Source organism: Salvelinus namaycush, chromosome 12 (genome assembly GCF_016432855.1).
Source record: "Salvelinus namaycush isolate Seneca chromosome 12, SaNama_1.0, whole genome shotgun sequence".
NCBI lineage: Eukaryota > Metazoa > Chordata > Actinopteri > Salmoniformes > Salmonidae > Salvelinus > Salvelinus namaycush.
This window is the reverse complement of record NC_052318.1, coordinates 53161076-53184028: the sequence shown is the minus strand read 5'-3', so window position 1 is coordinate 53184028 and position 22953 is coordinate 53161076. Positions and strand designations below refer to the sequence as shown.

The 22953-nt window shown below is 41.7% G+C and overlaps 2 protein-coding genes across 2 annotated transcripts in view; one reads left to right on the top strand and one right to left on the bottom strand.

The window, feature by feature from the left end:
* Positions 1-1550: 1550 nt before the first annotated feature.
* guca1d (guanylate cyclase activator 1d) lies at positions 1551-16151 on the top strand. The gene is made up of 4 exons (XM_039006197.1): positions 1551-1745; positions 5007-5156; positions 15862-15949; positions 16027-16151. The coding sequence occupies exons 1-4, from the start codon at positions 1551-1553 to the stop codon at positions 16149-16151; spliced, it is 558 nt and encodes a 185-aa protein (XP_038862125.1).
* A 4661-nt stretch (positions 16152-20812) lies between these two features.
* The window catches only part of rap1gap2b (RAP1 GTPase activating protein 2b), a 36756-nt gene continuing 34615 nt past the window's right edge, over positions 20813-22953 (bottom strand). Inside the window, exon 21 of the mRNA XM_039006196.1 lies at positions 20813-20917. Within this exon, the coding sequence (XP_038862124.1) occupies positions 20813-20917 (105 nt within the window). The remainder of the gene's footprint in view (positions 20918-22953) is intronic.

Genomic DNA, 22953 nt, shown 5'->3' with positions numbered 1-22953 from the left:
CTGTAATTTATAACATTGTTAACTTAGACAGGGGTGCTCCCTTATATGTCTGCTCTGTCTCCCTGTCTGGTCTGCCTTCCTGTACCTGTGTCCTTGTCTTTGACCATGTCTGGTCTGTCTACCTATTTCCCTGTACCTGTCTACTTGTCTTCCTGTACCAGTCTACTTGTCTTCCTGTACCTGTCTCTCTATCTGGACTGACTCCATGTTTCCCTGTCTGGTATGCCTCCTTGGCTGGTCTGTCTGGACTGCCTCCCTGTCTGGTCTGTCTGGACTGTCTCCCTGTCTGGTCTGTCTACCTGTTTCCCTGTCTGGTCTCTCTCCCTGTACCTGTCTACTTGTCTCCCTGTACCTGTATCTCTATCTGGACTGACTCCATGTTGACATGGTATGTCTCCCATTCTTCTTGTCTGGTCTGTCTCCTTGGCTGGTCTGTCTGGACTGCCTCCCTGTCTGGTCTGTCTATCTGTCTGGTCTGACTCCCTGTACCTGTTTCCCTGTCTGGTCTGTCTCCTTGTGTACCTGTGTCCCTGTCTGGTCTCGCTCCCTGTACCTGTTTACTTGTCTCCCTGTACCTGTATCTCTATCTGGACTGACTCCATGTTGACATGGTATGTCTCCCATTCTTCTTGTCTGGTCTGTCTCCTTGGCTGGTCTGTCTGGCCTGTCTCCCTGTCTGGTCTGTCTACTTGTCTCTGTCTGGTCTGACTCCCTGTACCTGTCTCCCTGTTTCTCCCTGTCTGGTCTGTCTCCTTGTGTACCTGTGTCCCTGTACCTGTTGCCCGGTCTGGTCTCTCTCCCTGTCTGGTCTTTCTCCCTGTACCTGTCTCCTTGTCTTATATCTTCCTCTTATTGTCTTGTCTGTTTGGTCTGTAGAGACGGAAGGTCATGTCTCTGAGCAGAGCAAAGGGGAGCTTCTGTGTCCAGCTGCTGTAGCTCGTTAGTTATATAATCACCCCTGTTTCAGTGCCAGTACCCCGTCCTTCACTTGCATGTCAAAGTCTAGCAGAGGGTTGGGATGGGTTGGTTATCTCATTAGGGTGTTATTTAAAGTGTTTCCCTCCTGTTCTGTGTCCTGCAGCAACACTAAGAGGTTTAACGAGTCCTGTTCTCTGTCCTTCCTGAAGTACATTACTGTACTGTACAGGGCCAGACTGGAGTGACTGATCGCAGCCAGGAAGCAGCTCCTCACGCAACATTGCAACATCTTCTCTACTCTTTTCTTCTGTCTCTTGATTCTCTGAGGGACACAGAGCCAGGGAGTTGGACAGGGACTGCAGCTCCCTCAGTCCCCTAGCAACCTACCTTCTCTACAGGTGAACCTCAGGACCTCTGCATCCATCAGCTCTCCAGAACCCAACCTAATCCAGCAGAACTACCCCATCTCACCCAAAAGGGTGACAGCAGAGTCAGCCAGAGAAAACAGGGTCTACTCTACCTCTACAGGTCATTGATCTCAGCCCAGCTTTCCTGTAACCAGTACTCATCCCTCAGAAGGTGAGAGGCTCCATCGACCGTCCCTCTTCTCAGCCCAGCGCCACCTCTCAGACATGGGGAACCACGGCTCTAACCTGGATGATATCCTGGCAGAGGATATGCACCACTGGTACAACAAGTTTATGAAGGAGTCTCCGTCAGGACTCATCACGCTGTTCGAACTCAAGGGCATGCTGGGTCTGCGGGGGATGAACGCGAACGCTACCAGCTACGTGGACCAAGTCTTCTTCACCTTCGACATGGACGGGGTGAGATGATCATGATGATGATGAAGATACACACGTTTATAGAGGGACTGGGAGTGACAGTGCATTAGGATGGTATAAAGCCAATATAAGTCATGTATTTCAAGTGTATGTTAATGTGGGACCTCTATTGTGACATCATGGGACTTTTATTTTGACATTCTGTATGTTGGGAGAAGAGCAGGGGTAATTGGGTCAGTCTTGAGTTTGGAGTTACTGCAGGTGCCACGTTCTAAGTTCCCTCTATTATTTTGTCTCTTCTGTCTCTCACTGCTTAGCTGCTTAGCTGTCACTGGAGCTGCAGGTCCCTGGTCCCAGATCTGTTTATGCATGATGTGTTTGGCATAACAATTAATGAAAAGGAGTGGGCATAAATAGACTAGCACTCAGGCTTGCAGGACCTTACGGTAGGTGTGCCATAGTTTCTTTCTGCAGACTGCACTATTGAGTTGGATGCAGAGATGCAATTGCTGTCATCCTCAGTTTTAATGCATTGGAGTGCATTTTAATGCATTTTAATGCATTGGAGTGCATTTTCAGAGTACATGACATTTTCAATTGTAGACTATAGCATGTGAGAGGTGGAAGATGGCAGAGCCACTTATAACATGAATATGCTAACATGCTTTGATATAGATCTAAGAGCTGAACCGTCAGCTGAGAGAACAGGAGCTTCCATTGGCTCACACACCAATGTGCTGACAGAGCCACTGTGTAGGGCCAATATACCTCAGCGGAGCCTGTGTGTGTTTATAGTGTTCTAAGTAGATTTGTGTGGTGTGTGTGTGTGGTGTGTTTTCTGTAGGAGAATGTGTGAGGAATGAGCTGAGTTAAAGCAACTGAAGGCAATAAACAACTAATTTGGTAGAAAATGGCCTATGTGGCATTGATATTTGACAGAAACATTTATTCGAGAGTCAAAATGTAGTACGTGTAAATAGGATAATTTTTGTCATAAAGTCAGTCTCGTCCAAAACTGCAATTTGTGAGATTATTAAGAAAAAAATGGTATGTCACAGAATGAAGGGTACCGTAACAGTTTTCCTTGGGTTGGATTTATATCAATCCAGCCCACATGCCCGATCATTGCGTATAAATCTTTTTTTTATTTTTACGTATATTAAGCAAACCAGATGGCACGATTAAATGTTTTATTTATGGATAGCCAGGGGAACACTCCAACAGACATAATTGACAAAAGAAGCATGGATTTGAGTGAGTACAACAGATCAGAGGCAGTTGGGATGACCAGGGATGTTCTCTTGAATTTGACAATTTTCCTGTCCTGCTTAAGCATTCAAAGTGTAACAAGTGTTTTTGAGGATTAGGGAAAATGTATGGAGTAAAAGTACATTATTTTCTTTGGGAATATAGTGAAGTAAAAGTTGGTTAAAATATAAATAGTAAAGTACAGATACCCCCCAAAAACGACTTAAGTAGTACTTTAAAGTAGTTTTACTTAAGTACTTTACACCACTGCAAATCTGTTTGTGCTTTTGCCTACTCCATTGTCATTGTCAAGCTAAACAAAATGATTGGCATGACAATTCCCAGCCTGGCCTCAGAACGATACAAAATATACTTCATGTATTTCTGAGCACCTCCAAGACGTATGATACCTACTAATGGTCTAGTTACTTTAGGCAGAAAGGCTAGGTTGGTTGTGGAGAGTGGCTCATATTTTAGCCAGGGACATTTCTATTTCAACGAATCCTTCAGAACTAACCTGCTAACCCACTTAGCCTGAATGAAATTGCTGATTCGCCAGTTGAGGACCAACTAAATCAAGCTCCCTCTTGCAAAGATTGCATCATCATCACCTTCATTTGCAGAAGACATCTGATTAATAATTTTCTAAATTTTATTTTAGTGTGTTAAAAAATGGTCATGTTAATATATGTCACATTACACAATGGCAGAATGTATTTTAAACTTCATGCAATGTAACACTTCTTTCTGTATGACGAATAATACAAAATATATCGATATGAGCGGGGGGAAAAAAGCTTGCACACCAAAGATGGCATTAACGATAAGTAATAAAATAAAGACTGCATTTCTAAAAGCCTATTTCACACCATAGTCTCCTGAATTTGCTAGATCACTTTTCTTTCATTTTGATTTTGGCACAAATGAAAAGGTGTCACTGCCTAGCCCTTGGATTGATGTTTCAGCATTGTCTCAATGAAGAGTTCGTTGTTCAACTTTACTTACCTGGGCAAGTCAGATAAGAACAAATTCTTATTTTTACAATGACCGCCTACTATAATTCATATGGTATTGTACTACAGCTATTACTTTCCTAACGTAAACTAACGTAATATGTCATTCTAAAAGGAGTGTTACAGATTTACATACAGACTAATATGAATTGCCTTGAGACCACGTTGCAATTCCATAAGAAGTTGGCAAGAGAGCAAAAACAGACTGGCACCAGGCAAGTGGAGTAGAATTTGTGACACAAAAACTGTTGAGTAGACGTAGGAGCGGAGATTGTGATCTTTAAATTTGCGTGCTGGGGGAGTGACACAGCTCTAACGTTATCACAGAAAGACACTTAATAGATAAACCTGCTAATTACCTTAACTACCTATGTACTGTAGGTAATCTGGGGATAATACCCCACTACAGTTAATTGACCTACAGTACGCTGACAATGGAAGAGTAGTAAAGTACACACGGCAGAGAAATTAGGTTTTGTACTTTTTTTTGTTCGGTTTCGGATTACATTGTCCAGAACAGACTGGACATGTTGGTATGATAAACTATGTGGGATTCCTCCTTCAGGGGTTGTGCCCACCGGGTGAGTGATCAAAGTGTGCCGTTCTCGAAGTGTGCCATTAGCTAAGTCTCTTAGTTGGCACGGGCTCAATGGAAAGCTTCGTACAGATGGAGAGAGCTTTAGTGGTGGTGCTGTCGCCAGGGGTGGATTGTGGGTGGATGTGTTGACCAAGACGGACAGAACACGGGGTAAACCCAGGACATGACACGACACCCACCTACAGTAGGACAGGTAAACTAGGTTCAACTTTATGGTGCATCCAGTGTCCCTAAGACCATGTGTCCAGAGATATATTTAGATATACAGCATGGCTATGTATCTAATATATGTAATTACAGAAGGTGGGATATATTAAATCAAATATATTATTCTGTGCACTGAGGAGACATTGTTTTGACAAAATGGCTGCAAAGGCATGCAAAAGTATTGTTGTTTGTACCCTTTCTTCACCCTTTCTCTCTCTTTCTCTATCTCTGTTTCAGGACGGGTACATAGATTTTGTAGAGTACATCGCAGCCATCAGTCTGATGCTGAAGGGAGAAATCAACCAGAAACTCAAGTGGTACTTCAAATTGTTTGACCAGGACGGCAACGGGAAAATCGACAAGGATGAGTTGGAGACAATATTCACGGTAATATAGGCTACACATCGAAAGCGGTCAAGTCTTATGCTAATTGACTAAATCATTTAGGTAAAGGACAGGTATTTGTTGGATGTACGAGGCCTGCCAGGATTCTTTACCATGCATGACTAGAGCAAGCTGCAAGAGGCTTAGCTTAGCCTTAGTTGACTTCAAGACAGGGTGACATCACCATGCAAGGCTAATGCTATTCTATTTTGCTAACCATATCCACAACAAATAGTGTACTACAACACTGCTTATCAGGGCTTCTAAACATGAGTCAACATCATGTCTTAAAAACGTCAAAAAACACCAGGTTGGTGACTTCCCATGACATAAAAAGTAATGGTTAATTTAACAACTTCCTGGAAAAAGTTGAATGGCATCCAATCTAATCCTCAAATGTTACTTTGAAACGGTCAAAATAGAAGGCATCAAGGGAGATTCATTTAAAGAAGTAGGTTGGATTGAACTTGAAATTGGACGAAACAAGGACACTTATTTAATCTGTGGAGATGAGCTCAACTAATCCCTCCCTCACACAGAGAGAGACAGGAAGGAACTCCCATGCTGTGACCTCATTGGTGGAATGACCTCATTGGTGGTGACCTCATTGCATTGGTGGTGTGACCATAGAGTTAGAAGTGATAGAAAGGAAAAAGGTACAAAGCCCCTCAGACCATAGATTCTATACTGAACAAAAATATGAACACAAAATACTGGTCCCATGTTTCATGAGCTGAAATAAAAGATCCCTGAAATGTTCCATACGCACAAAAAGCTTATTTCTCTCAAATGTTGTGCACAAATTTCTCCTTTGCCAAGATAATCTATCCACCTGACAGGTGTGGCATATCAAGAAGCTAATTAAACAGCATGATCATTACACAGGTGCACCTTGTGCTGGGGGAAATAAAAAGCCACTTTCAAATGGGAAGTTTTGTCACACAACACATTGCCACAGATGTCTCAAATTTAGAGGGAGCGTGCAATTGGCATGCTGACTGCAGGAATGTCCACCAGAGCTGTTGCCAGATAATTTAATGTTAATTTCTCTACCATAAGCCACCTCCATTGTTGTTTTAGAGAATTTGGTAGTATGTCCAACCGACCTCAAAACCGCAGATCACGTGTAACCACGCAAGCCCAAGATATACACATCCAGCTTCTTCACCTGCGGGACCCTCTGAGACCAGCCACCCATACAGCTGAGGAAACTGTGGTTTTGTGCAACCAATAAACCAGAAAACATCTCAGGGAAGCTCATCTGTGTGCTCGTCAACCTTACTAGGGTCTTGACCTGACTGCAGTTCGGCGTCGCAACTGACTTCAGTGGGAAAATGCTCATATATTGTAGTGTAATATATAATATACAGTATACTGTATATACAGTGCACTCGGAAAGTTTTCCGTATTCAGCTTCATTTAAAAAAAAACATCAATCTACACACAATACCCCATAATGACAAAGCAAAAACAGGTTTTTAGAAATGTTTGCAAATTCATTAAAAAAACTGAAATACTTTATTTACATAAGTATTCAGACCCTTTGCTATGAGACTTGAAATTAATCTCAGGTGCATCCTGTTTCTCTTTAAGGGTTCACATGTGAGGCCATGTGCTAAACAGAGTGAGTGTGGTAGTGTACTAAACAACCAAAGATTTGAGGACTAAAGGCTGGTTTGGAATATGTCTATCGACATGTCTGTATGTAACCGATGTGAAATGGCTAGCTAGTTAGCGGTGGTGCGCGCTAATAGCGTTTCAATCGGTGACGTCACTCGCTCTGAGACCTTGAAGTAGGAGCGAGGAGAGGGACGGAAGCTATACTGTAACATGTTGTCGCAGTGACATCAAGAACATTCTATTGTCAAACTTGTCGTTGACGTTTTGAAAAAGTATAAACACAAAAACAACAGGCTGCATGACATCAGCAGCCTGGTGGCTCAAAATAGCATAACTGGTGTATTTTCACACCAATAAACCCATCCGTTTAAAAATGAATTTAGTATATGTCAATCTAGCAAACCAGGCAACTAAAAGCAACTTTATAAACAATGTTTTGGTTCGTTTCTAGCTTATTGGCTAGCTAGCTAACGTTAAATTCAAATAATGACCATATCATATAGTTGACAACGTCTTAACTTTAGCTAACTTGTATTCATTATTACAGGAAAATAAACTCTCAACAAGATCATTATTAACAAATAAATGGTGAGTTATTTACAGAAAATAGCTTACGGTTGTGAGTGTAAGGAAATAAAAGCAGGGCATTCTACCAGAGAATTTTTTAACATTGACACTGTCTTGTTGGCCTAACTAATCTGACTTTGGTGCAGGTCATGTTGTTCTTCACATTACCGTCTCTGGTAAACAGACACTATATCAAATAAAATCAAAGTTTTTTTGTCACATGCACAGGATACAGGAGGTGTAAACGGTACAGTGAAATGGTTACTTGCAAAGTGGAGTCTTTTGTTTAGACATGAAGCTAGCTAGCTAGCTAAACAATGAGCCATAATCCCAACTCATAATGTTACTACCCTGCATGAACCTACAGGTAGCTAAAGCTAACCAACTAGGTTCAATATTAGCTAGCTAGTTAACATTAGGCTATTACTAGCAATGCAAAGGGATCTGAGATACGAATAATATTACTACACAGATCATACACGTAATGTTAGCTAGCAGGCCAGCCAGCTAACGTTAGCTAGCTAGCTAACAGTATTCTTTAAAATGCAATGAAATTTAATTTCTGACAAAATGAGAAACATGTAATATCTGAAAATGTAGCTAGCTAGAATCTCTTACCTATATACAGTGGGGCAAAAAAGTATTTAGTCAGCCACCAATTGTGCAAGTTCTCCCACTTAAAAAGATGAGAGAGGCCTGTAATTTTCATCACTTCAACTATGACAGACAAAATGAGAAAAACAGTCACACTCCAAACTCCACTATGGCCAAGACCAAAGAGCTGTCAAAGGACACCAGAAACAAAATTGTAGACCTGCACCAGGCTGGGAAGACTGAATCTGCAATAGGTAAGCAGCTTGGTTTGAAGAAATCAACTGTGGGAGCAATTATTAGGAAATGGAAGACATACAAGACCACTGATAACCTCCCTCGTTCTGGGGCTCCACGCAAGATCTCACCCCGTGGGGTCAAAATGATCACAAGAACGGTGAGCAGAAATCCCAGAACCACACGGGGGGGCCTAGTGAATGACCTGCAGAGAGCTGGGACCAAAGTAACAAAGCCTACCATCAGTAACACACTACGCCGCCAGGGACTCAAATCCTGCAGTGCCAGACGTGTCCCCCTGCTTAAGCCAGTACATGTCCAGGCCCGTCTGAAGTTTGCTAGAGAGCATTTGGATGATCCAGAAGAAGATTGGGAGAATGTCATATGGTCAGATGAAACCAAAATAGAACCTTTTGGTAAAAACTCAACTCGTCGTGTTTGGAGGACAAAGAATGCTGAGTTGTATTCAAAGAACACCATACCTACTGTGAAGCATGGGGGTGGAAACATCATGCTTTGGGGCTGTTTTTCTGCAAAGGGACCAGGACGACTGATCCGTGTAAAGGACAGAATGAATGGGGCCATGTATCGTGAGATTTTGAGTGAAAACCTCCTTCCTTCAGCAAGGGCATTGAAGATGAAACGTGGCTGGGTCTTTCAGCATGACAATGATCCCAAACACACCGCCCGGGCAACGAAGGAGTGGCTTCGTAAGAAGCATTTCAAGGTCCTGGAGTGGCCTAGATCTCCAGATAGTCTCCAGATCTCAACCCCATAGAAAATCTTTGGAGGGAGTTGAAAGTCTGTGTTGCCCAGCAACAGCCCCAAAACATCACTGCTCTAGAGGAGATCTGCATGGAGGAATGGGCCAAAATACCAGCAACAGTGTGTGAAAACCTTGTGAAGACTTACAGAAAACGTTTAACCTCTGTCATTGCCAACAAAGGGTATATAACAAAGTATTTAGATAAACTTTTGTTATTCACCAAATACTTATTTTCCACCATAATTTGCAAATAAATTCATTAAAAATCCTACAATGTGATTTTCTGGATTTTTTTTCTTCTCATTTTGTCTGTCATAGTTGAAGTGTACCTATGATGAATTACAGGCCTCTCTCATCTTTTTAAGTGGGAGAACTTGCACAATTGGTGGCTGACTGAATACTTTTTTGCCCCACTGTACATGGAGTCCTTATGAAGTAATGTAATGTATTTTTCTTCTTAGCTTTTGGAAATAAAATATAGCTTCAGACTAAACATTACTCACTCAGTTCCAGGTTGGATGGTGTTTTCAGGTTTCTGTTGTTTTCCAGAGCATTTGCTGTATAGCTTTGGAATAATAATCTTTGGTAGTTTTAAGCCTTCCAGGTGATTCTGTAATTCCGTTTAAAATCAGGTTGTAGGTTTTGATTTGGAGTGAAGGTTATGTTGTAGAGGGTAGCATCCTGTATATGTCCCTGACAAAAAAAGTTTATCTAACTCCAAATCTATCTTTATTTAAGAACATGCTGAAAAATGCAGGAGCTCATCTGCTCATGACCTCTCTACTCTCTCTCTCCCACCACAAATTGTATGACTTTACGACAGGTCATAAATTCCTGGCAGAGACTCTCGCCCCCTGGTCATGCAGAAAGAGAGGGGAAAGAAACCTATGGAAAGAAACCTGAACTCCTAATCCCCAAAATTGGAGGATTAAAAAAATATTTGAAATTTTTGAGAATGTGGGAATGGTCCATGGGTATTTAAAGAACAATCCTGTCAAAGTTGTTTGATTTTGTGACATCATGAAGGACAGGAAACACACAACTATATCTCTTCATGTGTACATTTCCCAGCTGTCAGGTTAACATCTAAATGTTGGATTAAATGAATGAGTAAATATGAAACTATTTGTGAAAATATGTAATGTGATGTTAGCCTTCTAAATGAGAATAGTTCTCCATATAAAAGTTTTAACTAGTCAGTGGCCACGCCCCCGTGAGGCCAGACAATACATTAGACGTCATGGACCGCCCTTCTTCCACAGAGTATAAAACCCACTTCTTACAAAATATACATTAAGTCAGAGAACGCCGGGACAATTCTATAGGCCACGGAGACCATACAGCTGTAGTTTTGGCTACACTGCTGGAAATGGTTAAACTCTGAGACTATCAATCACTACAGTATAAGAGCAAATCTTAGACTTATAATTAGTAGTCTGCAGCTTGAAATTACGTAAATCTAGTACGAGAATACCAACAACCGCCGAAACATCTATTCTAAGAACATGGTATGCCTGATGTATCCATTACAACAGACACTATCCAGAGCCGTGGGGAAAGCTACAAACACTAAGGACATTGTGGCTTCTGGGGAAATTAACCAGAGGCTCTCTGATGAACTGACTCTCCAGCAGACGGACAGGCGATTCCAACAGAGAAGACAACATAAATATATACGTTGCAATTATTCTCGAATGAGCGGCCGTTCATGTGCAAAGATTAGCATTTCAATTAATATAATATCCACTGTGTGTAGTGAATCCATTTAGTCTTTTCCGCTCTTTCTCAGTCCCCACCCCTTTCCTATGTCTACCAAGCCGTCATATCGGCTTCATCCGCTAGGGACTTTTTCTTTGTATCATGTAGTAACCCAAATATCTACTGTTTGTTTGTTATGTAATTCTGTGTGATTATTTAGTTAGTTAGTAAATAAATAATTAAGCCAATTTGTATATTGTCTAGCAACGTCTAGCAACTCAAAGGTTGTGAGTTTGAATCGCTTAACAGACAACTTTAGCATTTTAGCTAATTAGCAACTTTTCAACTATATTGGACAAAAATATTAACACAACATGTAAAGTGTTGGTCACATATTTCATGAGCTGAAATAAAAGATCCCCTAAATTATCCATATGCAAAAAAAGAAAAATTTTGCTCAAATTTTGTGCACAAATTGGTTTACATCCCTGTTAGTGAGCATTTATTCTTTGCCAAGTGAATCTATCCTCCTGACAGGTGTGGCATGTCAAGAAGCTGATTAAACAGCATGATCATTACACAGGTGCACCTTGTGCTGGGGACAATAAAAGGCCACTCTAAAATGTGCAGTTTTGTCACACAACACAATGCAACAGCTGTCCCAAGTTTTGAGGGAGTGTGCAATTGGCATTCGGACTGAAAGAATGCCCAACAGAGCTTTTGCTAGGGAATTTAATGTTAATTTCTCTACCATAAGCCACCTCCATTGTTGTTTTAGAGAATTTGGTAGTACATCCAACCGGCCTCACAACCGCAGACCACGTGTAACCAGGACCTCCACATCCGGCTTCTTCACCTGCGGGATCGTCTGAGGAGGGGGGGGAGGGGGGGGGGGGGGGTTTATTACCTCCCAGGCCCGCCCATGGCTGCACCAGTGCCCAGTCATGTGAAATCCATAGATTAGGCCATTTGAATGTGAAATCCATAGAATAGACCTAATTCATGTATTTCAATTGACTGATTTCCTTCTATGAAGTGTAACTCAGTAAAATCTTTGAAATTGTTGCATGTTGCATTTATATTTTTTGTTATGTATACTTAGTATGTTAGCTAACCCTTCCCCTAACTCTTACCTTAACCCTTTTTGCTAACCCTTCCCCTAACCCTAACCTTAACCCTTTAACCTATCTCCTAACCCTAACTCCTAGCCTAGTTAACGTTAACCAGCTAGCTAATGTTAGCCACCTCGCAACAATTTGTTGTTCAAATTCATAACATATTGTATATTTTGCAAATTCGCAACATATTGTACGTTTTTGTAAATTAGTAACATATAATATGAATTGTAATTCATAACATATCATACGAAATTGCTGATGGACATCCACAAATGAATACATACCATACGAAACGTAACATATACTAAAGGGATATCGGATTTACATACAGAATAATACAAAATGCTTTGAGACCAGGTTGGGTAGATGTGTTAAAAAAAGCATTCCCTTTCCCTTTGAGAATGGTGAAGTTCTTAATCACACTTTGGATGGTGTATCAATACACCCAGTCACTGCAAATATACAGGCATCCTTCCTAACTCAGTTGCCTGAGAGGAAGGAAACTGCTTAGGGATTTCACCATGAGCCCAATGGTGACTTTAAAACCGTTACAGAGTTGAATGGCTGTGATAGGAGAAAACTGAGGATGGATCAACAACATTGTAGTTACTCCACAATACTAACATACTGTAAAAGACAGAAAAAAGGAAGCCTGTACGGAATAAAAATATTTCAAAACATTCATTAAGACACTGAAATTAAATTGCTGAAAATGTTGCAAAGAAATTAACTTCATGTCCTGAATACAAAGCGTTATGTTTCGGGCAAACACAGCACATCATAGAGTACCACTCTTTATATTCTCAAGCATGGTGGTGGCTGCATAATATTATGGGTATGCTTGTCATCGGCAAGGACTAAGGAGTTTTTTTTAGGGTAAAAATAAATGGAATAGAGCTAAGCATAGGCAAAATCATAGATAAAAACCTGGCTACGTCTGCTTTCCAACAGACACTGGGAGACAAATTCACCTTTCCGCAGGACAATAACCTAAAACTCAAGGTCAAATATACACTGGAGTTGCTCAGCAAGACGACATTGAATGTTCCTGAGTGGCCGAGTTACAGTTTTTACTTAAATCGGCTTGAAAATCTATAGCAAGATTTCAAAATGGCTGTCTAGCAATGATCAACAACCAACTTGACAGAGCTTGAAGAATTTTTTTAAATAATATGCAAATATTGTACAATCCAAGTATGCAAAGTTCTTAGAGACTTGCCAAGAAAGACTCACAGCTGTAGACACTGCCAAAGGGGCTTCTAACATGTATTGACTTAGGGGTGGGAATACTTATGTAAAAGAGATATTTCTGTATTTCATTTAAAAAATACATGTTTTCACTTTGTCATTATGGGGTGTTGTGTGTCGATGGGTGATACAACAAAAATCTATTTCATCAGTTTTGATTTCAGGCAGTAACACAACAAAATATGGAATAAGTCAAGGGGTAGGAATGCTTTCTGAATTCTTTCCATTAGATTATGTGTTTTATAAAATGAAGGGAAAAAAATACATGTATGATAAAATCTGGAAACCTTACATTGACCATCTTGAGGAGTGGGACATTACCTAACAGACATAATGGTGTTTGAATGTTATATGTGCACTGAGTGCTCTTTCAGAGGGTGAATGGGCAAGACAAAATATTTAAGTGCCTTTGAAAGGGGTATGGTAGTAAACTCAGCAAAAAAAGAAACGTCCTCTCACTGTCAACTGCGTTTATTTTCAGCAAACGTAACATGTGCAAATATTTGTATGAACATAACAAGATTCAACAACTGAGACATAAACTGAACAAGTTCCACAGACATGTGACTAACAGAAATGGAATAATGTGTCCCTGAACAAAGGGGGGGTCAAAATCAAAAGTAACAGTCAGTATATGGTGTGGCCACCAGCTGCATTAAATACTGCAGTGCATCTCCTCAGTTCTTGCTGTGAGATGTTACCCCACTCTTCCACCAAGGCACCTGCAAGTTCCCGTACATTTCTGGGCGGGAATGCCCCTAGCCCTCACCCTCTGATCCAACAGGTCCCAGTCCCTGTAGCTCTGTGTTAGGCATCTCACAGTCCGGCCAAATCTGCAGTCCTCATGCCTCTTTGCAGCATGCCTAAGGCACGTTCACACAGATGAGCAGGGACCCTGGGCATCTTTCTTTTGGTGTTTTTCAGAGTCAGTAGAAAGGCCTCTTTGGTGTCCTAAGTTTTCATAACTGTGACCTTAATTGCCTACCGTCTGTCAGCTGTTAGTGTCTTAACGACCGTTCCACAGGTGCATGTTCATTAATTGTTTATGGTTCATTGAACAAGCATGGGAAATAGTGTTAAATCCTTTACAATGAAGATCTGTGAAGTTATCTGGACTTTTATGAATTATGTTTGAAAGACAGGGTCCTGAAAAAGGGACGTTTCTTTTTTTGCTGAGTTTAGGTGCCAGGCACACCTATTTGTGTCAAGAACTACAACGCTGGTGGGTTTTTTACGCTCCACAGTTTCCTGTGTGTATCAAGAATGGTCCACCACCCAATGGACATCCAGCCAACTTAACACAACTGGGGGAAGCATTGGAGTCAACATGGGCCAGCATCCCTGTGGAACACTTTCGACACCTTTTAGTCCATGACCCGACAAAATGATTCTGTTCTGAGGGCCAAAGGGGGTGCACCTCAATAATAGGGGGTGCACCTCAATAATAGGAAGGTGTTCCTAATGTTTTTTATCTATATGGAAAGGGGAGGCTACTGTGTGTTTTTGTACCTTCATGGACAGGGCATGTTGTGGTGTGTACCAGGTGTTGTGGTTGTGTTGTTGACATGTTGTTTGTGTTTATTTTTTATATTTTTTATCAAAGATAAAATAATTATGTTTCATGTATTTATAATTTTGTTCGTCATGATCAATGGCTCTATTCAAACTGTAAAGCTGAAGTGTTACAGATTCCACTGGAGAAATGTAGAGGTCATTTCCGATTGAGCCAACGTAAGCAGTAGGGGTGTGCCGATTTTGTCATACTTGTATTCGCAATCATATCCGTTTATCACACTTGATACTTGTAATCGGATTTACTCGTGGTTGGAAAACCCGGAAGTCTGCTTTAAATGCCGGTAAAGCCTATCCCTCAAGTGCGCATTACTTCTTCACTCAGATCACATTGTTATGTTCCTTCACTCATTCACACACATTATTCAAATGTAAATGACCCTGACAGATGACAATGCACATTAGGGCTATTTACTTACTTAGTCCTACTCAATTATCAACGAAATAGGCTAATACAGTAAATGGACTAATGCATGGCTGGCTACTACTGCCTGCATTTACTCCAGACAGATTTAGATGAGGGTAGGGTAATTCACTTTACCCATATAGGGGTTCACTTTAGAGAGGAGCAAAACTTCTCTCCTGACAATTATGCCAGAACATTTGATCAATCAAAATAAACTACATTTGTCGTATTATTTTCTAATGATCTGTAGCTCAGTAAACATGCCTGGGCGAGAATAAATAATAATAGCAAGAAGCATGGGCTTGGATCACGACGTAACAACAGACATTGTCAGCAATAGAATAATTACACAGACAGACAAAGGAGGGGTACTAAACAACACCAAGTAGACAGACAAAAACAACCCTATGGCCTCAGCAAAGTCTACAGAAAATAACTAGATTGAACAACAATGACAAGCAACGGATTCTGATTCATACATGATGTTTGGAGAAGGGGAGACTTGTGCCCTGAGATGAGTGGCTGAGTGATACGTGTCTGTCGGAGGAAATGAGAGTAGAGGGAGAGCGGCTTGTTCTAATCCAATCTCGTTGCAGCAGGCTCAACCGATACCCCGCCCGCTTCTTTACAGGCAGAAGAAGTAGCCAATAGTTGTTTTGAGCACACAAGCGCTTCACACTGTTTGAGTGAAAGAGAGATGATGTGTGCTGGCAGCTGAAATGAGCTTTTTTCCGATCACGGATAATACAAAAAATACTTGTCATAATCGTATTCCAAAAATTAAGAAGCAATTAAGAAATGTTTCTCTCTCTCTCTCTCTCTCTCTCTCTCTCTCTCTCTCTCTCTCTCTCTCTCTCTCTCTCTCTCTCTCTCTCTCTCTCTCAGGCAGTCCAGGACATCACGCGGAACCAGGATGTCACCCCAGAGGAGGTTGTGTCGCTCATATTCAAGAAGATCGACATCAACGGAGAGGGTAAGAGTCACCACCTGTCTGTCTTCCTGGAGGTTATTGTGAGTTGACCCCTGACTTGTCCCCTCCTCCCCCCTCAGGTGAGCTGACCCTAGAGGAGTTCATCGAGGGGGCGAAGGGTCACGACGACATCATGGAGATGCTGAAGAAGATGATGGACCTCACGCCCGTACTCATCATCATCGTCCAAGGGATAGTAGTCTGAGAGAGACCGGGCCAACCACTGCCGTAGCCACTATGTACACCTGCGACCGGGAGAGAGAGATGACAGAAAGACTTAAGTCCATTACAAACATTTACCCCACAAACTAATAATTGTGAGATTTGCCCACACAACGGACCTGAGGGAATGCGTTACCTTATGAAACAAGACTGTTGTTCCCCAATGAGGTTTCTATGTCACACTGCCAGGTCTGGGGGTGGAGACAATGTAGTCCGTATGTAGTGGACCCTAGGAAGAGAAGCAGCTAACAGGGTTCCGAATAACTAATTAATAAATAGTCCCAGACTGCTGAAGACTGAGGCATCCAGTCCTGTACTGCAGCCCACTAACCATCCACAGATGAAGGGATGGATGAAGGGATGAAAGAGAACATTTACAAACAAACTGAATGAAAGAGAACATTTAAAGGGACAGCTATGGAGAGCGGTAAAGATACCATCTTCACATTCTGCATGTTTGTGTTTGCTCTCTGACCACTCAGCAAGATGAACACTTGGATTCTAAGAGAGAGAGAGAATTCTCTATCATAAATCATCACTATAGGGCCAGGAGTTTTCCTGACCATTTGACCGCCACAAGAGATGCTTTGGGCTTTAATTATAGGCTATGTTCAGGAGTCAGGTCACATGGTCAGGTGAAGGTCTTGTCTCTAATCATCTCCTCTGTAGGTATGATCATAAACAAGCACAGATAGAGACCCTAGGTGTTCTGAAGTGCCTGCCCTTTTTCCCTCCTTTCGATTGGTGGAATTACTTTGTTCTTTTCTTCCCAGCCCTTCCCCCTCTTTTGACACCAGGAGAGCCGAGAGCGTCATGTTGCCATTTTTATTTACTCTGCCATTTTTAAAGTCACGCACCCTCCCCCCGTCCTTGACTTTTCCTTAATAAGTCTATATAACACAGAATCTTATTATCACAAACAGAATTTGTGTTATAAGTGGTTTTAAGAGGTAATTTCTTGTCCCTGCTCCTCATTCACCACCAGTCATTCACACTCTGTCAGCCTGCCCAGCTGATGGCCCATCGAAACTGCACCTAAACTATATCGAAACTAATTTCACACATATAATAATAGAATTAGCCTAAAGACAAGACTTCATTGACAATAGTCTGATGGGTGACAATATTATCAATTGTCAAATTGTATATGAAGAGATGGGCGCATCTTGGAATTGACACAGAGGCAGGGAGCGCTAAAAAGTCACTTTTTCAAACCCTTCTGCAGAGTTACATACATGTAAGATGTTTTGATGTCTATATAGTATTAGAAAGAGCAGATTCTGCAGTTTCTTATATGATTACCTTTGTCAAATAATGCTGCAAATTTACTGTACATACACAGTTTATTAGGTACACCCATCTAGTACTGGGTCGGGACCCGCCTTTGCCTTCAGAATAGCCTGAATTCTTCGGGGAATGAATACTACAAGTCGGAAACTTTCCACAGGGATGTTGATCATGCTGACGCGATGGCATCATGCAGTTGCTGTAGATTGGACAGTGGTACACCACCACCCGCTTGTACCGTTGACATCAGGCAGGATGGATCCATGGACTCATGCTGCTTACGCCAAGTCCCGACTCTGCCATCAGCATGACGCAACAGGAACCGGGATTCGTCGGAGCAGGCAATGTTTTTCAACTCCTCAATTGTCCAGTGTTGGTGATTGCGTGCCCACTGGAGCCGCTTCTTCTTGCTGGTAGGAATGGAACCCGGTGTGGTCGTCTGCTGCAATAGCCCATCTGTGAGGACCGACGAGTTGTGCATTAGCCTACAATGTGTGATGTTTTTTTTGCTGAAAATGAAGGCCTATGCAAAACAATTAATAATGGTGAATTTGGCAAAAGGAGAAGTAGAACACTTTGAATTCAAAACCTGCTCCATCAAAGGTCTGCGTACGACCCTGATCACAAATCATGAATCTCTTATCAATCTAGTCCAGTCTTTCAGGTCTTCGGTCTGTTATGTTTGCTCGGTGCACACACACGTCTCTATCATATCTATCACTATCTACCAATCATAGTAGTCATCACTGGGCTAGCTAGCAACATGACAGAAGTAAAAAATCAGAAGTAGGCTTTCAAGATCATATCATGATTTTCCAAACATTTTGTAGGCAAAGTAGACTAGTACAGTGTATGATTTATATGGTGTGAAAGGTGTGACTACAGTGTGACTGTAGTTAATTACTTTCTGTATGTTTCTCAGTTATCTGTAATACCGTTTCCAGAGCCACTGTGGAAGGAATCAAGAATTCCTTTCATGACAATGTCACAACATTTCATTATGGGAATTCTAATGAATGCTGTAAGTATTGTTTAATTTGTCTTACATATATTTTTATATTCTGAGAATGAGTGGGTATGTGCTGTATACTGATAAGAAGGCTAGAATGAAAGGCTTCCAAGTGTTGTATCTAATAATTTATGTTTTTATATATTATTATATGCAATCAGATTTTGATTTGTCAACTGACATCGGTTATAGACATCTGCAAAAGTACAACGGGTGAACAAAATGAATATTCCTTTGAGCGTGTTGATGTTATTAATTACACTTTGGATGGCGTATCAATACACCCAGTCACTACAAAGATGCAGGCCTCCTTTCTAACTCAGTTGCCTGGAGGAAGGAAACCACTCAGGGATTTCACCATGCCAATGGTGACTTTAAAACAGTTTGAGTTTAATGGCTTTGACAGGAGAAAATGGAGGATGGATCAACAGCATTGTAGTTAGTCAACAATACTAACCTAAATGACAGAGTGAAAATAAAGAAGCTTGTACAGAATAAACATATTTCAAAACATGCATCCTGTTTGCAATAAGGCAGTAAAGTAAAACTGCAAAAAATGTGGCAAAGAAATTAACTTTTTGTCTTGAATACAAAGTGTTATGTTTGGGGCAAATCCAACACAACACCACTGAGTACCACTCTTTATATTTTCAAGCATGGTGGTGGCTGCATCATGTTATGGGTATGCTTGTCATCAGCAAGGACTAGGGAGTATAGAACTAAGCACAGACAAAATCCTAGAGGAAAACCTGGTTCAGTCTACTTTCCAACAGACACTGGGAGACAAATTCACCTTTCAGCAGGACAATAACCTAAAACAAAAGCCAAATATAAACTGGAGTTGCTTACCAAGACGATGTTGACTGTTCCTTAGTGGCCTAGTTCCAATTTTGATTTAAATTGCCTTGAAGATCTATGGCAAGACTTAAAAATTACTGTTTAGCAATGATCAACAAACTTCAGAACTTGAAGTTTTTTTTAAAGAAACGTACCCAGAAAGACTCACAGCTGTAATCGCTGCCAAAGGTGCTTCTACAAAGTATTGACTCAGCGGTGTGAATACTTATGTAAATAAGGTATTTCTGACTTTCCTTCTAAACATGTTTTCACTTTGTCGTTATGGGGTATTGTGTGTAGATAGGTGAGAGAAAAAAATCTATTGAATCAATTTTGAATTTACGCTGGAACACAACAAAATGTGGAATAACTCAAGGGGTATGAATACTTTCTGAAGGCATTGTAGGTTGACTTCTATTAAATAAGTGCAGTCATGGCTACTTTGGTTGTCAGACTTGTGACTATTGTAGTTTTTTTGACTGTAGAAAAATAGGAATCTCTAAATATGTCCCAGGTGAGGCATGCGAGGGAGGTGCGACTGCACAATCCACCGACTGAGCAAAGGAACATGCCCTTAACTGTGGTTGTCACTAGCTTCCATAGCCACAAAGTCATAATTATGTCTAATCCTGCCCATTTCTACAATTTCTCTTCTCAAAATTATATTTTAAACATAACCACACTGCTAACCCCATTTAATTTTTTTTTTTTTTTCATCACTGCAACACGCTTGGGAGGTGAAGGTCAAGCCATGAGTCCCCAGAAACATGACCTGCCAAACCATGCTTCTTAACACCTGCCCACTTAACCCGGAAGCCAACCACACCAACATGTCAGAGGAAACATTATTCAACTGACAACCGAGGTCAGCCTGCAGGTGCCTGGCCCGCCACAAGGAGTCGCTAGAACGCAATGATCCAAGTAAAGCGCCCCCGCCCAAACCCTCATGACCCTGGGCCAATTGTGCTCCGCCCTATGGGACTCCCGATCACGGCCAGTTGTGATACAGCCCAGGATTGAACCCGGTTCTGTAGTGACGCCACTAGCACTGAGATGCAGTGCCTTAGACCGTTGCACCACTCGGGAGGCCCCACACTGCTAACCTTAATTAAATTAAGACCAAAATAAAAAAAAATTGGCCAATTTGTACTTTGTGGCCATGAAAGCTAGTGGAAATCTTTAACTGTCAAATAGTGACTGAACTTCCTGATTTGGCCTTGTTTTGAAGCTTGGTTAAGAAATGCAAAAAAATTGTTATGTTGGTGGTGTGGTTTGATTTGGGTGTTTCTTGGGGGTGTCTTTGCCATTCAATCACAACAAACAAGGGAAGTAGTGAGTACAGTGAGGTAAGCTAAGCTATTGTAGCTTTTCTATGGAGAGAACAAAGTCTTGAACTTGAGGACTTCTCCCCTCCTGACTGACTCGCCATCTCAAGATGGCCAGGAAATTCAGTTCTATGTGTAGGTTAAAGCCTAGTCTCGAACGAATCATCCTGATGTAAGCTCGCGAGATCAAGATGGTTCGTACCAGGCTAGGTTGAGGAGGGATTTGCTGCTTAGGTAGATCTGGTTGTCGTTGGCGTAGTATTGGAAGTCGAGGTTGAAGTGGTAGAGGATCTGACCAAGGGGGAGAATGTAGATGATGAAAGAGTAAGGGGCCCAGCACACAAAATGTGTCTTGAAGATTAATATCTTATATTCTGAGAACATAGCAACCATGTTCTGTGTATGTTTGCTATGATGTTGACGGAATATTTTTCCTAACCCTCAAAATTAGACACTGGAATAGTCCTGCAAGGTTCCAATGAAACATATCTAGAACATTCATACTGAATATTCTGAGAAAATGGTAACCACGTTATGGGTAGGTTCTTTTGACATTTAGGGTATGGTCTTATGGAAACAGTCCTTTCACATCACTGGAACATTCCTATGAAAACGTTAGGTAATGACCTAATGAAACTCTTAAGGGAATGGTCTCTAAAATCGTGAGAACGTTGTTGTCTGGGGGTCTACTGTATATATTTTTAATGCAGACATCTCGGTTTTCATTTTTCCATCGCGTGTTCAATTGCGAAGACATTGGCAACTTTGTATAAAGTGACACAGAAGGGCAAAGAAGCATCTAACAACACACTTACAGTGCCTTCAGAAAGTATTCACACCCTTTACTTTTCTACTTTGTTTTACTAAGTGGGATTAAAATTGAATTATAATTTTTTTGTCAAAGATTTACACAAAATACTCTAATATCAAAGTGGAAAAATAAAAATAAATTATTATTGAAAATAAAACACCAGTATAAACTCAGCAAAAAAAGAAACATCCCTTTTTCAGGACCCTGTCTTTCAAACATAATTCATAAAAATCCAAATAATTTCACAGATCTTCATTGTAAAGGGATTAAACACTGTTTCCCATGCTTGTTCAATGAACCATAAACAATTAATGAACATGCACCTGTGGAATGGTCGTTAAGACAATAACAGCTGACAGACAGTAGGCAATTAAGGTCACAGATCTGAAAACATAGGACACTGACGAGTCCTTTCTATTGACTTTGACAACACCAAAAGAATCCAGGGTCCCTGCTCATCTACATGATCGTGCCTTAGGCATGCTGCAAGGAGTCATGAGGACTGCAGATTTGGCCAGGGCAATAAATTGCAATGACTGTACTGTGAGACGCCTAAGACAGCGTTACAGGGAGACAGGACGGACAGCTGATTGTCCTCGCAGTGGCAGACCACGTGTAACAACACCTGCACAGGATCGGTACATCCGAACATCACACCTGCGGGACAGGTACAGGATGGCAACAACTACTGCCCGAGTTACACCAGGAACGCACAATCTCTCCGTCAGTTCTCAGACTGTCCGCAATAGGCTGAGAGAGGCTGGACTGAGGGCTTGTAAGGCCTGTTGTAAAGCAGGTCCTCACCAGACATCACCGGCAACAACGTCGCCTATGGGCACAAACCCACCGTTGTTGGACCAGACAGGACTGGCAAAAAGTGCTCTTCACTGACAAGTCGCGGGTTTTGTCTCACCAGGAGTGATGGTCGGATTCGTGTTTATCGTCAAGGGAATGAGCATTACACCGAGGCCTGTACTCTGGAGCGGGATCGATTTGGAGGTGGAGGGTCCGTCGTGGTCTGGGGCGGTGTGTCACAGCATCATCGGACTGAGCTTGTTGTCATTTACAGGGAAAACATCCTCCTCCCTCACCCTTCCTGCAAGCTCATCCTGACTTGACCCTCCAGCATGACAATGCCACCAACCGTACTGCTCATTCTGTGCGTGATTTTCTGCAAGACAGGAATGTCAGTGGTCTGCGATGGCCAGCGAAGAGCCCGGATCTCTATCCCATTGAGCACGTCTGGGACCTGTTGGATCGGAGGGTGAGGGCTAGGGCCATTCCCGCCCAGAAATGTCCGGGAACATGCAGGTGCCTTGATGGAAGAGTGGGGTAACATCTCACAGCAAGAACTGGCAAATCTGGTGCAGTCCATGAGGAGGAGATGCACTGCAGTACTTAATGCAGCTGGTGGCCACACCGTATACTGACTGTTACTTTGATTTCCCCCCCCCCCCTTTGTTCAGGGACACATTATTCAATTTCTGTTAGTCCCATGTCTGTGGCACTTGTTCAG